Source organism: Saccoglossus kowalevskii, chromosome 4, assembly GCF_978046115.1.
Source record: "Saccoglossus kowalevskii chromosome 4, keSacKowa6.1, whole genome shotgun sequence".
In the NCBI taxonomy this organism is placed as follows: domain Eukaryota; kingdom Metazoa; phylum Hemichordata; class Enteropneusta; family Harrimaniidae; genus Saccoglossus; species Saccoglossus kowalevskii.
In genome coordinates, this window is record NC_140644.1 from 1,401,458 (window position 1) to 1,416,965 (window position 15,508).

The following is a 15,508-nucleotide window of genomic DNA, read 5'->3' on the forward strand; positions in this document are numbered from 1 at the left end:
TTTTTTGCTGTTGAAATTATTTTTCGCATTTATAACTTTCTGGAAGTGTGTAGGGGCCTGGAGGTGCTGTCGGCATATTTTGCAGGAAAGCCCCCCTTCCCTCGCCTATGTCATTTTTGAAGTCAGAGAAACACACGTCTTCGTTTTGAGAGATAATGACGAACGAATTGGTGACTCAGTTATGAAACGCGTATTAACTAAGTGCATTACAGTGGTGTATTATATAATGTGAAATGAATTGTCTTATACACTATTGTCTTGGTGAGCTGTATATTTCAGTAAAATTCATTGCATAATGTAAAGTCGACTCGTAGTTGAAACAGAATCTCTGCTAAAACATGTTTATATTTATTGTATGCATGCTGGATTATAATAATAGTATAAACATGATTTAAATTTATTTATTAAAGTAAAAATGAGTGCACGTACTGAAACTAATGCAACCGACACGTGATACTAAAATTGCAACATAATAATGTTATTCGATAAAGCATATCTATATATGGTAATTTTCAGTTATACGACCAAGTGGTGGAAGAATTTAATGTTGACTATATTAACTAAACCAGCTTATCGGCCAATAATGGATCAATGTCACGAAGATCGCCATCATCTTGGGCAGTGTCGTCACATAAGCTGCGGACGATGCCTGCTTTGCTTGCACTGTGCACTTGATATTAATCACAGAATATGTAACCATTGACGGTGTTCGAATTGTTACATCAACATCTTCATATCCGTAGCATGCTGCCCCTGTCGATAAATAAATATTTACAATAAGAAGCGCCCCCAGGCGTCAAAGCGCTTATGTGACGTTAAAATGATGTGGCTGGATGAAAACAATGCGAAAACTGTGTTTGATTGTGGAGTTCTTCATCATCTCGAATACATCTTTACAAAAACATTATTACAGATCAAGTTAACTCAACATTCTGAACGGCCTTCCTTAGTGACAACACATTAGCACATGTGCCCTAGATGGTGCAATCGTCACATGACAAGCGTATTGCTTATAACAATACAAGGCAATAGCATTAATGTGATATTTTTATCACGTGACTAGTGGATATGTTGTACCTTGTGTACCACCCATTTCGTTCATAAAAAAATGTAATCACGATAATTCCTTGAAAGATTTTTGTTTCCATTTTAGGAACATATGTTCAGTATGATACAATGCGCAGTCCATAACTCGTTACGATGATGAAACAAGCGGGACATTAATAGTAACATTATTCACGTGATAACACGTGTGCTGCCTTCACGCTATCCTGACTCCCATTCCTGACAAGTAATAAAATGTCTTCACTAATAGAGTTTAATTTCACTACAAATGAAATTACACCATCCAATTCAATGTTGAATACAAATTTAGCCATAGTAGTCATAAATGCAATTCATAAAACGTATACAATCACATTAAAATACCAAAAGGTGAAAAATAAATACATGTACATACATATTACTTCGTCCAATCGCTCATACACACTTTCACAACATGCCCCACCCCTACAATGTAATAGAATGCATATGACGACATTAATCCCATACCGTAGTCTCCATCTTTACTAACTGCAATTAAAGCGCCATCAAAGTCTTCATATCGATAAGCAATCCTACTGAGGGCCTCGGCACATGCTTCAGTTGGAGTCATACCATGACGCATATTTTCAACGGCTTGGTAACTGAAATACACGCCGTAATGTTTAATACCAATAATATATTTATATGAAGTCTGCGAAGTTTAGATTTAAATGTCGAAAGAGATCAGCTTGCATGATGACCACCTGATAGTACTAGTATTTACCACATACCTTGGTAGAAAACGCATCATAATATCACCATTCCCTGTTGCTGCAGCGCCACCAATGTCGTTGTCGGCATATGACCCAGCACCAACTATTGGGGAATCGCCGACTCGTCTGAAAGTCAATGGGTACATCACTACACTTACTACGCAAACGTGCGAACTGTGTAAGATGCTTCAATTTATATTAATAACGAATTAGATATATAATTACTTAGATTTACCCAGCTATTTTAAAACTCAGCCCATTAGTAGATGTACCAACTGCAACGTTGCCATCGCTACTAATGACGACCATACCTATATATGTAATATATAATGAATGAACTACTAGCATGTCGTAAACTGTTTTGTAAATCAGAATTGTAAGATGTTAAAATGTGTTTATTCGATTATCTTGTTCCGTAAAGTAGCGTTCAAATGTAGCGAAGGACGACCCGTTCAGTTCGCATTGATTGTTGTATAGCGCCGCCTACCGATTGTGTCGTGGTTATCTTTATCCAGTTTCGCGGAGCGTTCAGCCGACTTGGAACTACCAGGACTGTACGGACCACACTGCTGTGATGGATCCGGAGTGACATTCTGTGTTAATAAAAGTAACAATTAACATACCGTTTTGGGGTTTTGGTGTCACGTGATATGTCGGAGTATGTCATCAAATCCACCATGTTCGTAGCCAGTCATGACCCCGGGGGTTCACTCTATATGCTGTTACTACCCCATGTGCGTTCCAAATTTAGCGGGAAAGCAGGGTGTTTTTCACCTTCCTGAGCGGGCCCGCGCGGGAGGCGAATAGGCTCCTTTTAAAATGCTAATGTCTGCAATAGGCCCCCAGAAATAAACTCACAGGGTTGCTGTGCCCGGCCTCCTCTCGCAACAACCACTCTCATACACCGCCCTAGGCCCCGAATTGGCGGACCCATAGCTCCGACTAGACCACAAACGTCCGCCTGAACTTTCCCACTGGAACTTACCCGCTACTTCCAACACGAGCATACGGAGAAGGCTTATTGTAATCAAAGAAACGAAACGAAACAGGATAAAACGCATAATAAAAATTGAACTGTATTCAGTGAATATGGGTTTTATATGCTCAATATTTACAGAATATTTGCCGCAAATAATAATATTTAATACGTATATGGCTTGTTTCGCTAATTACAGATACTCACAAATCTGTAATCAGCGAAACAAGGTTCTTACACGTACAAAATTTACAACTGTCGGTGGAAACTTGACCAGTATATTTAGCTTTCAGTGGTGAATACAATAACATAAAACTTTTGCCGAAAATAACGGGATTTTAATTAGTAAATGGTTTGTTTCGCTAATTACAGATAATCGAAATCTGTAATCAGCGAAACAAGACACGTACGTGTCAGACCCTCGTATCGCCTCGGTCTCATTTGCATCTAGCTTCTGCTTTTTTCTGGGTTTTCTACCCTGTATTCATGCCAAAGTCACTCGGAGCTGAACCTAAAATTGCGTAATGATATATGATGGAATAAGAATCCTGGCAATGTCGTGTGCATTGTGTATTAAACTATAAAATAAATGATCATATTCACTATCATGTCAATAGTCTCATCTTTCTTCATCAAACAACGAATGACACCAACAGGAGTTGCATACATAGTAACTTGTTTGAGTTTATCACACTCCACTTGATTGCAAAAAAAGAAAAAAAAACGGCATAGAATGCTCGCAATATGGGGTAGGATGTTCTCAATATGTGTCTGAAATAGGGTGTGTTTTTTCTTCAATATGTCTGTTTTATGGGGTACTAAATTTACATTGCGTCCGCAATAGTGGGTATGGTTTGCCAATGTACTGCCAGCCCTAGGGGCCTAGTATTTTTTAGCAAGAACGCACATGGTGTAAGGTTTTAATATAGAGTGACCCCCCGGGGTCATGATACAGTCACATGATATCACATAATTCTGCGTTTCGACACAAGTCATGCAGAACATATCAAAACAATGCATGCCAATGACATTGCCTATTAGGTGAAACTAAAAACTAGTTACATAGCTTCAGCGAATTATGCAATTACACACACCTTTCCAATGAAGGGGGGGGGGGTAACATACGATCCTGACCTACCTCCCAGAAATTAGGTTGGCACTTATCATCTAACCAGTCTTCGTATCTTGTTCTGAAAATAAAGTTAAGTCAAAATTTCAGCTGCTGATCAAAGCATTTTTGAAAACTTCGAGTATTTCTTTTATAATTTAATAAGTCTGATATTAAATCCTAATACACAGCCAGGCTTGTGATTTATCGTGAGATGAATAAACAATTATTTAACTATTTAACAATGCACGTGCACTTCTATTTAATACTAGTAATTGTACGTATCGGTTATCAACACGCATGCGCATTACTGAAAAATGACTACGTCATCAAGCGCAAAGTATTTGTTGCACGACCAAGATAACTGTTTAACTTACAGTGAGAATATCAATACAAATGTAAAAAAAATATATGTTGAATGTCCTACCACTAAAATTAAATTAGTGCCATGTGCAATTAGTCCAATATATAGTCCGATGTTTGTGTGTTCATAAATAAATGTTGCTTACCTTGTTACATTATTCTCGAGAGACTCGTTGTCAAGACCACCAAATGCAGTCGCAAAAGATGTTGCTATAACAATAAATACACAATTTATTTATTTATTCGATTTAAAAAAAATAATATCAGCAAGTAAAACTTCATAAATAAACGAAAATAACAATAACAATAAATATAAATTCGCCTATTTTTAAAATGGAGCCTATATCATATTTCCATAAGAGTGGCAAAAGCACCATGCATGCTGGGAAAATTTAATTTATTTACTTATTTATTGTTGTTGGAACAATTACGTCCCAATCAGTCCGGAAAAAATAGAAAAACTATTTTTTTGTCACGTCACTGATAATTACCAGAGTCTCCGACCAATAGAGTATGTCTGGTGTGATCCTTCACAAGTCTTGCTACAGATATAGCCCGTTTGATATTCTTTATGCCACCAACAGCGCCCACGTCATGGGTTGACCTGCCATAGATTAACCAACATTATTAATAATCAAGGATCTAACTAGTCCAATGGGAGTGCTGGTCGCTTATGAATATTAATGATTTATATGAATATTAATGAGCTTGGTACTATATTTCACAATTTCAATTTGTTTATTTCTTTATTTTTAATAAATAAATGTAGATATCCAAGCAATACTTCCTAGATTTGAACAAAGACGAAATTAAAACATAAATTCCATTAATAATAGTTTGAATTTAAAAATGAAACAATTCTAAACATTCTCGAAATACAAATGCTGCAGACTAAAATAATATTATTATTACAATCTCAAATAAAACACGTTTGTAGTAATCAACGTACGAATAATACTTAAACGATTATCAAAACTACGAAGTGACGTAGCTTACGGTTATACCAATAATGCCTCTTACGCAGACATGATGCATGCAAACAAATTTACCTCTTTGTTTTGATGTGAAATAAAAAGAAAATTTTACTTAGTTTTATCGTGAGCGAATGTTTTCGATCACTTGATCGCTTGTGGCGCATTAGTTGCCCGGCATGTATCCTTTGGCACATTAGGTCAAGAATGCCATTAACCAACGTCCCTTACGAAGAACGGTGCATTAACCAATGAGCAGTGCAAAACATGTCTTTTTAGCTAGCATATTATTTTTACTAATCTGTAATTTCACCAATTCAAGATGCCGATAGTTTAAAATTAAGTATATCACAGTGAGACTGATGACACTTTAGCTAAATTAAGATTATGCTAATTCATGTATTGAATCATATTCGCTAAAATAGCATTTCAACGTGTGCTACATACAGTACAGTGTGATACCTATCTACTCACATGACTAGGTTTTTATTTGTTCAAATGATATGTACATATTTAAAAGAGTTTATAGATGGAGATTCAGATAATGTATAGGGTCTTTCCACACTAAACCATGAATTAAAAACCTTTTAGATGGATCATAACTGTCATTGTTCATTCGTCCACTTGGCCTGCGTGCACGAAGGAAACACAGTAAAGATGACCAAGTGAGGGTTGCGCCTGATATAACATTCATTTGTATTTAGGGGAAGTCTAGGTTGTTATAACATATATAGGTTGAAATGATTTAGAACTACTCTTCTGGGAATGTAATTAATATGTGTTTCACTTCCGGAAAGCGTCTAGACTACTACATCCTTAAAGTTGAGAGTCTCTATATTGAAAGTGGCTTGTTTTCCTAGTCCCTTTAGACTGTATTTTCAATAATAACTGTCTAGCGGTGAAACTGTGATTTATTCTACTTCCGTTTGTTTGCGAATGAGGTGGTAGCAGATTGCGAAGTTATCAAGGTATATTCTTACCCGTCCATTATCATTGCATCCAGTGTTGGCTCACCGCTAGTGTCAACTCTGTAATCACAAGTAATGTACTGTCAATAAAATTCGCTTAGAATGTATTATTATACATCTGTCACCGTAGCGCCATACGTTAAAGCGTTCCGTAATTTTGCGGTATTGCACTGGGTGTTTTCATCCTACCATCTAATAATAACAAACAAAGATAGCTGCCCCCAGGCCCAGGGTTTGACCGGACCTCTCACAAAGAAGTTCGCTAAATCTGTTCTAAACTTTTTGGATTTCGGTATTCCCATGATGTATTCCTGGGAGGAAAAAATGTATAATAATAATGTTATTACGAGGATACTGCAAAGTATGACAGACAATACGCGGTCGCATCGACCTCCGCTGCGCGTCGGTCGATACTCCCGCTGTACAGTCTTCGTGCATACTTTAAGGTATCCTCGTTATAATCTCATAGTATATCATTCAACAACATTATTTCACACAAAATTCGGAGCTAATACTCTTTTAAACAATTCTAAACACTTTATTTTTTGGGGTGGTATACGCGATGAGTAATCATGTCTACGTAACACGTGATGAACAGAACGCAAGACTTATCATGCAAAAACTGGCATTCATTTCCCACTTACATTCCGCCGTATCCCACACTAAGGTGACAAAGCACAGGATCGTCTTCACATACGTTACATCCTTGTTCGACGGCGTCCACTGCTGTGTAAGAATTTCCGCTGACAACCTCCCAAGCTATGGAGGAATGAATACAAAAGATGGTGCAGCAGTCACGTTGTTACAATGATACGTATGATTAATACTACTTGTGTATTCTATAGCATACATGTCGTTGTATATTCCTGTAATATTATGTCGTTGGCCGAAGGTTGGTAATATGGGATATGTGCACAGACTCGGTTTGTCTCTCATCTTTATGTTTATAGTGGGGTTTTGGGTAAAAACCAACCCACTCATGAACTAAACTACCTAGAATTTGTCCAGTACATCGTACTCTCGTTCAAAATAAGAAGGCCGACTTTAAATCGTTTGGGTCTCCAGCCTATTATTTGAGAAAATGGTAGATGACAGCCATTTTTATTTGCTAGTATTAAAATGGTTTGGCCATTGGTTGCTATAACTGAGATTTCATGACATATGGTACAGGGCGAACACATAAAATTACACTAAAATAATATTTGTCCAATTTTCACAAAATATGGTCCACGGTAAACAAATGAAAAGTATCACACGATTTCTGACTAACCTTATCAACAATAATGTGTATGCTTACATCTTAACGTTGTGTATAGTAATGACGTATTGTATTTCACAACGTAAGATAAACACGGACTGAAATGCTAAAGAAGTAGCAAGCAACATGATACAAGTTGGCCTTATATAGCCTTGGTAGGATTCACATGAGCTTGACAAAATAGCTCGTGCTATACTTGACTTTGTATCAAGATTTGACGTTCTGTTCGCAAGGATCGCATACAAGGCAGAAATGGCATGAATGGTTACACTTGTATTTGTTTGTCATTGAAATACGTGTAATTGTAACAATAAATGTAGAACATGGTAAACGAGTGTTTATACATTTTCAACGATAACATTGGGAAATAGAATTTGGCGTATATTATTTTGTTCAGATATGTAAGGCTAACATTTGCAAAATGAAAGTTCGTAGTATGCATATATACACACTTTCATTTTTTTTTTCATTAAGAGCATCAACTCTGAAAGCTCATTTCGATAAGTGACCAAGGAAATCAAGCAGAGGCGATCAGGAAGCGTTCTCGACACTGGAATCAATTCTGCAAATTGTTTTGTCGCTAACTATATCTAATTTGTTTTAAGCTGTCATTATAATGTCTTGTGTCTTGGCATTTTTCTGTCATTATTATGTCTTGACATTTTTGAACTTTCATTATTATACCTTGTGTTGCGATGTGATCATAATTTATGTGAAAGAAAGTAAAAACAACCCGTATATTGGAGGCGAGCGAATTGATGGGTCAATCTCAGAATATACCCAGTTTATCGCCATTAGATAAGCTACTATTTAGAAAATGTGACCAGATTAAATTGTCGAAATCACCATAACTATATGTGACGAAATAAATGATACTTTAATATGGTGTTCGTGTCGTGTGATCGTTCTATAGCAGAAGCTCGTCGGACATTGTGGGACCTGTATCTATGATGTTGAGAGAATGCTCAGACACCGTCAACAAGTTGCTGTAACTAACGAAGCATCACAAGAAAGTAGTAGTTGTTCATACCCAGCAACAACTATTCGTGAAGAAATGCAGAGATTAAGAATCGGGGTTTGTATCGTTTGCAGTCCCCCCCCCCCACACACACACACGGTCGCATGTTTGGGTGGCTTTGTCGTTCACGGAACAAACGTGGGTACCTGCAGTAAGCAGTAAAAGGGTGCTGGCTTGTTAAGAAAGCTGCAGTAAAAGGGTGCTGGCTTGTTAAGAAAGCTGCAGTAAAAGGGTGCTGACTTGTTAAGAAAGCTGCAGTAAAAGGGTGCTGACTTGATAAGAAAGCTGGCCTCAGGGAGAAGACAATTTAAATGCCAATTGGTGTTGTTTTTATTAAAATGATTCTGAACGATGATGAATGCAATTTTTTTCTGTCATTTGTGCTAGCAATGCGTGGCTTCATCGCAAAATATGGAATATTTCCTACTAACGAGAACTGTTATTTATTACTACTTGCTTATGTCATGAATTAGTTTTCGCGTATCTGTTGACTGACTTGTTTAGCTGATTACTAGTGAATGGCTGTGTTATATTTGTCATCATTTAGGCTCATGCGAGGTCCTGGACGGAACTTGACTCAGTGATTTGGAACTGATTACGAGATAACCGTAGCTAGTCGGACTACTATTTCTGACAGTTGGTATTCGCAATTACTAATATAGTGAACGATTAATCAAAATATATGATGTATCCAGTACTTAGTGTGATTGGCTATGTGTGAAGGCCACGCCTTAGAGTCTTTTAACTGCTTTGTAATTGGTTAAGGTTTTGAAAGTAAATAAAGTTGTTTTAGTTGGTCTTGGAGAGAGCACCACGAGAGACGCAGTCTTGGGCCTGCCTTAAGATAGTCTTGGGAACTTTTCCCCAGGGCGCTGTGTCTTATAGAATACTCGATTGACCGACTAAAGACGAGAGTTGATACGTATTTCGTTGTGTGTGTCTATTTGACTGTAAAGCTTAAGTGACTTTCCCGATCCCGCACCTCAATCAGACGAGATATAGAGACCAGACGATATTCTCCCTGACACGTGTTGGAGAACCTCAGAGGAGAAGAATTTCACGCTGATACTTATGTCATGAATTTGTTTTTGCGTATCTGTTGATCGACTTAATTAGTTGATTATTAGCTGAATTGCTGTGTTATGTCTGTCATCGTTTAGGCCTATTTGAAGTTTTGGACGGAACTTGGCTCAGTGATTTGGAACTAGTTACGAGATAACCGTAGCTATTCTGACTACTCATTCTGACAGTTGGTATCCGTAGTTATTAATGTAGTGAACGATTAATCAAAATATATGACGTATTCAGTACTTAGTGTGATTGGCTTTATGATTGAAGGTTACGCCTTAGAGTCTTTATACTGTTTTGTAATTGGTTAAAGTTTAGAAAATGAACAAAGAGAGTTTTAGTTGGTATTGGCGACTACAGCACACAGACGCAGTCGTGGTCCAGTTTTGGAGAGTCGTGGGGCGAATCTTGACATAGTCTTGGGCTAGTCTTGGGCTAGTCTTGGGTCAGCCTTGCGATAGTCTTGGGGATTTCTTCCCCAGGGCGCTGTGTCTTATAGAGTGCTCGACTGATCTGCTAAGGCGAAAGTTGAAACGTATTTTGTTGTGTGCGTCTTATTTGACTGTAAAGCTTAAGTGACTTCCCCGATCCCGTACCTCAAGGGGACGCGATAGAGAGACGAGACGAGATTCCCCCCTGACAAGTGTGGAGAACCCCAGAGGAGAAGAATTTCCCCCTGATACTTACAACAATTCAGGATGTTTGATTTGTAAAAGTAATGCCAAACTGACTTATAATTCACTATTAATCATGTTGTGCCATGGACGGGGTAAATAGTAACTTATGTGAATACAATTTGTTTTAAGGTGTGTAGAATCCACAGTTAACATACTTATATCAAAAAATAAGTGTATATTGAACGCATTAGAGAATACACAACGTAAGATTAGCAAATCCCTGTATCCGCCTTTTTTATTTTGTCGCAGAAACTTCATAAAGTTAAGTAGTGGTTACTATTCAAATACTTTCAGGGGAAAAGAATATTGATATGCGTGTTTTGTATTATGTTTGGCATGTAGACAAGATGACACATTACAGCGGGTAGCAAATTGGTCTGTAACATTGTTGTAATGGCGACCAGATGAGAGTTATTTTTCTGCAACAGCTGTATGTACAAAGCGTAGCTTATCTACAAGCGCATGCCAACTCGTACACAAGGTCAACAAGTGTGTCACCAAACGTATTCTCGATCTCTATTTGAACACTCTGTCTTAGTATTTTAATGTGTATTACAATATTTACAGTTTGGGGTCTAAAACAATCGAACCGCGTTAATATTTAGGCAATCGAAGCAGATGCAATGTTTCAAGTGTATGACATATTACAAAATTGATATCGTTTGCACCTGTAATGTTTTATTTGGTTTACTTACCTTTTGAAGTTGCTTCGGGATATGACCATGTTACCACGACAACCGGTAGTTTTGCATTATTAGCTGCCGATACGATGACGATTTGGCAAACTATCCCGACGAGCCACAAGTGGGCGTCCATGCCTCGTACAGTACGTGGTGTGATTTAAGATAACCTCGACAAATTCGCAAGAACTACAGAGTTGAAGGGTCTACGGAAATATGTATAAAATTATTGCTGTTGCGCAATGCTTATTGGGAGGTCAATAAACGAAACATATGGGGTCAGATGAAGGAAAGAGTTATTAGTAGCGTTCACGCACATCTTCTTAGCACGGGCTAATGAGAGATGTAACACCTTATCCCGTGTAAGAAAACATGCGTGTACGCTTAGCATGGGCTAAGAAATGCTATGTACGGATTGAACTTGAATCGAGCCCGTTTTTAAGACCTGGTGCAAATCCTTAGCACGGACTAACGAAGTGAGCGTGAATGCGTTGTCAAGGCTATGCTCCTGAAACACCATCGTATTCAATATTTATTTTAAAGATTTACTATTCATTTCGGTACGCCATTTCCGACATGGCGATCAACGTGTTCTTAAGAAAAAAATAACTGACGATGTGACGCTGTGCAACTTCCTGTTATTTTGCAATCTGCACTTTATGAATTTACTTTGGTATTATTTTATAACCGTGAGTAATCATAGTTAACATCATAACTGAAGAGTTTTGTATATCATGAGTTTAAGGCGTTCCTTAGCACGTACTAATCACTGATTCTTCCTGTGCATATGAGATTAGCTTAAATATTAGCCCGTACTTCGTATAGTATGAACACTACTACTATAAAGAAAATGAGGAACTGGGTATTTACCAGCAGCAAGCACGCCACCAACGGTAATATTCCGTCGATTGCTTGGCTATGGTGACCCAAAGGGCTAATCAACAAACAGCGATTATTTTATGAGATTTTCAAAAGTGTAGGATCACGCCAAAACGAAAATATACAATCACACTATTCTCTCCAATAAAATGTAGTAAAATTAACAGTAAAGCACTCCATACTTAATCTGGCAGCAATACAACAAGGATTTTCGAATTAATCTGAAAATGTAAACAGTGTATAGTAGTACTGTCTCTATGCACATCAAGTCCATTGATTCATAAATCATATATATATACTCGGGGACAATTTTCAATTCTAGTATTTTAATAGTATGTAGGGAAACTGAATAATCTGATTGTTTTTTTTGTTGGACATTCCGTAATAACACGTCCAAGATTCTTAAGAAGCTTTAGACAGATTTTAATATAATTTTAAGTACCTCTATTCAATGTTACATTTTATCTAAATTCAAACCTTTCAAATCTAATGTGGGTAAGTTTAATGTCATAATGCATGTATGTAGATCGGAGGCATTCAAGCCATGCAAGTGTATTCCTCTGATGTAGATTGGAGGCATTGGAGAAAATACCCATGATATTTACCATCAAGCCATGCAAGTGTATTCCTCTGATGTAGATCGGAGGCATTGGAGAAAATACCCATGATATTTACCATCAAGCCATGCAAGTGTATTCCTCTGATGTAGATCGGAGGCATTGGAGAAAATACCATGATATTTACCATCAAGCCATGCAAGTGTATTCCTCTGATGTAGATTGGAGGCATTGGAGAAAATACCCATGATATTTACCATCAAGCCATGCAAGTGCATTCCTCTGATGTAGATCGGAGGCATTGGAGAAAATACCCATGATATTTACCATCAAGCCATGCAAGTGCATTCCTCTGATGTAGATCGGAGGCATTGGAGAAAATACCCATGATATTTACCATCAAGTCATGCAAATGCATTCCTCTGATGTAGATCGGAGGCATTGGAGAAAATAGCCATGATATTTACCATCAAGCCATGCAAGTGCATTCCTCTGATGTAGATTGGAGGCATTGGAGAAAATACCCATGATATTTACCATCAAGCCATGCAAGTGCATTCCTCTGATGTAGATTGGAGATATTGGAGAAAATACCCATGATATTTACCATCAAGCCATGCAAGTGCATTCCTCTGATGTAGATCGGAGGCATTGGAGAAAATACCCATGATATTTACCATCAAGCCATGCAAGTGCATTCCTCTGATGTAGATTGGAGGCATTGGAGAAAATACCCATGATATTTACCATCAAGCCATGCAAGTGCATTCCTCTGATGTAGATCAGAAGCATTGGAGAAAATACCCATGATATTTACCATCAAGCCATGCAAGTGTATTCCTCTGATGTAGATCGGAGGCATTGGAGAAAATACCCATGATATTTACCATCAAGCCATGCAAGTGCATTCCTCTGATGTAGATTGGAGGCATTGGAGAAAATACCCATGATATTTACCATCAAGCCATGCAAGTGTATTCCTCTGATGTAGATCGGAGGCATTGGAGAAAATACCCATGATATTTACCATCAAGCCATGCAAGTGCATTCCTCTGATGTAGATTGGAGGCATTGGAGAAAATACCCATGATATTTACCATCAAGCCATGCAAGTGCATTCCTCTGATGTAGATTGGAGGCATTGGAGAAAATACCCATGATATTTACCATCAAGCCATGCAAGTATATTCCTCTGATGTAGATCGGAGACATTGGAGAAAATACCCATGATATTTACCATCAAGGCCATGCAAGTGCATTCCTCTAATGTAGATCGGAGGCATTGGAGAAAATACCCATGATATTTACCACCAAGCCATGCAAGAGCATTCCTCTGATGTAGATTGGAGGCATTGGAGAAAATACCCATGATATTTACCATCAAGCCATGCAAGTGCATTCCTCTGATGTAGATCGGAGGCATTGGAGAAAATACCCATGATATTTACCATCAAGCCATGCAAGTGTATTCCTCTGATGTAGATCGGAGGCATTGGAGAAAATACCCATGATATTTACCATCAAGCCATGCAAGTGTATTCCTCTGATGTAGATTGGAGGCATTGGAGAAAATACCCATGATATTTACCATCAAGCCATGCAAGTGTATTCCTCTGATGTAGATTGGAGGCATTGGAGAAAATACCCATGATATTTACCATCAAGCCATGCAAGTGCATTCCTCTGATGTAGATTGGAGGCATTGGAGAAAATACCCATGATATTTACCATCAAGCCATGCAAGTGCATTCCTCTGATGTAGATTGGAGGCATTGGAGAAAATACCCATGATATTTACCATCAAGCCATGCAAGTGCATTCCTCTGATGTAGATTGGAGGCATTGGAGAAAATACCCATGATATTTACCATCAAGCCATGCAAGTGCATTCCTCTGATGTAGATCGGAGGCATTGGAGAAAATACCCATGATATTTACCATCAAGCCATGCAAGTGCATTCCTCTGATGTAGATCGGAGGCATTGGAGAAAATACCCATGATATTTACCATCAAGCCATGCAAGTGCATTCCTCTGATGTAGATCGAAGGCATTGGAGAAAATACCCATGATATTTACCATCATGCCATGCAAGTGCATTCCTCTGATGTAGATTGGAGGCATTGGAGAAAATACCCATGATATTTACCATCAAGCCATGCAAGTGCATTCCTCTGATGTAGATTGGAGGCATTGGAGAAAATACCCATGATATTTACCATCAAGCCATGCAAGTCCATTCCTCTGTGCATATCATGTATTTATTTTAAAGAATATAAAGTTTGATACATTCGATTATATCATGGAGGTAGATTCCATGATTATATGTATTTTTTGTTTTGGACATTATAATAGTTAGGTTAGTGCTATTTCATTGCATCATTCGCACATGCATAATTTGGCATTCTGGTCCAAACATTGCTAAAATAGAACCCGTCCACAAAATATAAAACCCTATGTTTGAAGATATCGGTTTGAAATGCAATTTCCATGAAAGAAATTCGATTCAATACTAATCATGCTAATTTTATATCCTATTAGCTTCGTGTGCAAAATCGCTAAATGCAATAATAATTTTACCTGGTCATCCAGACTATTTTAATCTTTACACCTACCTCAATTCCACGTTTCAGTGTGACCCACTTCTATACTTAATTGTATCCCCAAACCAGAACCAACTAACTTCAGTTCGAATTTAGTTAATAATCTGCCCAAAGAATGTAAACGTGGCCAAAAACAAAATATATTTGGGCGATATGTAGAACAGCTGACGTTTTCAGCAATTATAATACATGTACATGTAACAAGTACTAGAACTCAAAGACAGTAAATTTGAATTATCCAATGACATCCTACTATATAAGATCCTACTGTAATGTAAATAAGATTAATTAGAACAAAGTAAGTTTAGCAATTAAGAGAAAATAACAATGAATGAAATAATTAGACTGTAACTTTTAATATAAAATCTTGCGTCGCGTCCTGTATTTTTGAAACGTGATAGATGAAAGGATATAATGGGTGTAAGTAACACACTGTAGTCAACAAGAACATTTAGCCCATTTGCTGCTGCAATGTAATGAATACAACGATTCTGACATTTATTTCAGAATCTGTGAAAACGAATGATTTCCGAGAATCTCGACCTATCAGTTACAGATATCATAGTATATCGAGGGTAAAAGAATAC

At 37.6% G+C, this 15,508-nt stretch overlaps 1 protein-coding gene across 1 annotated transcript; it reads right to left on the reverse strand.

Annotated features, from left to right (window-relative positions):
* Window positions 1–367: 367 nt before the first annotated feature.
* On the reverse strand, window positions 368–11,071 carry LOC102801911 (N(4)-(Beta-N-acetylglucosaminyl)-L-asparaginase-like). Its single transcript, XM_006820210.3, has 11 exons — window positions 10,899–11,071; window positions 6,827–6,941; window positions 6,195–6,242; window positions 4,735–4,847; window positions 4,390–4,453; window positions 3,911–3,962; window positions 2,284–2,389; window positions 2,032–2,107; window positions 1,815–1,922; window positions 1,552–1,685; window positions 368–753 (listed from the first exon to the last, which is right to left on the reverse strand). Exons 1-11 carry the CDS (start codon window positions 11,017–11,019, stop codon window positions 557–559), a joined length of 1,134 nt encoding a protein of 377 aa, XP_006820273.1. The 5' UTR covers window positions 11,020–11,071; the 3' UTR covers window positions 368–556.
* Between the last annotated feature and the right edge of the window lie 4,437 nt (window positions 11,072–15,508).

Excerpts from the sequence above, each read along its gene's own strand:
- LOC102801911 (XM_006820210.3), bottom strand. The coding sequence starts at position 11,019 with ATGGACGCCCACTTGTGGCTCGTCGGGATAGTTTGCCAAATCGTCATC. Across the intron at positions 4,848-6,194 it reads GATGCAATGATAATGGACGG|GTCAACCCATGACGTGGGCG; the intron begins GTAAGAATATAC and ends AATCTATGGCAG. Across the intron at positions 754-1,551 it reads TAGTAAAGATGGAGACTACG|GGGCAGCATGCTACGGATAT; the intron begins GTATGGGATTAA and ends ATTTATCGACAG.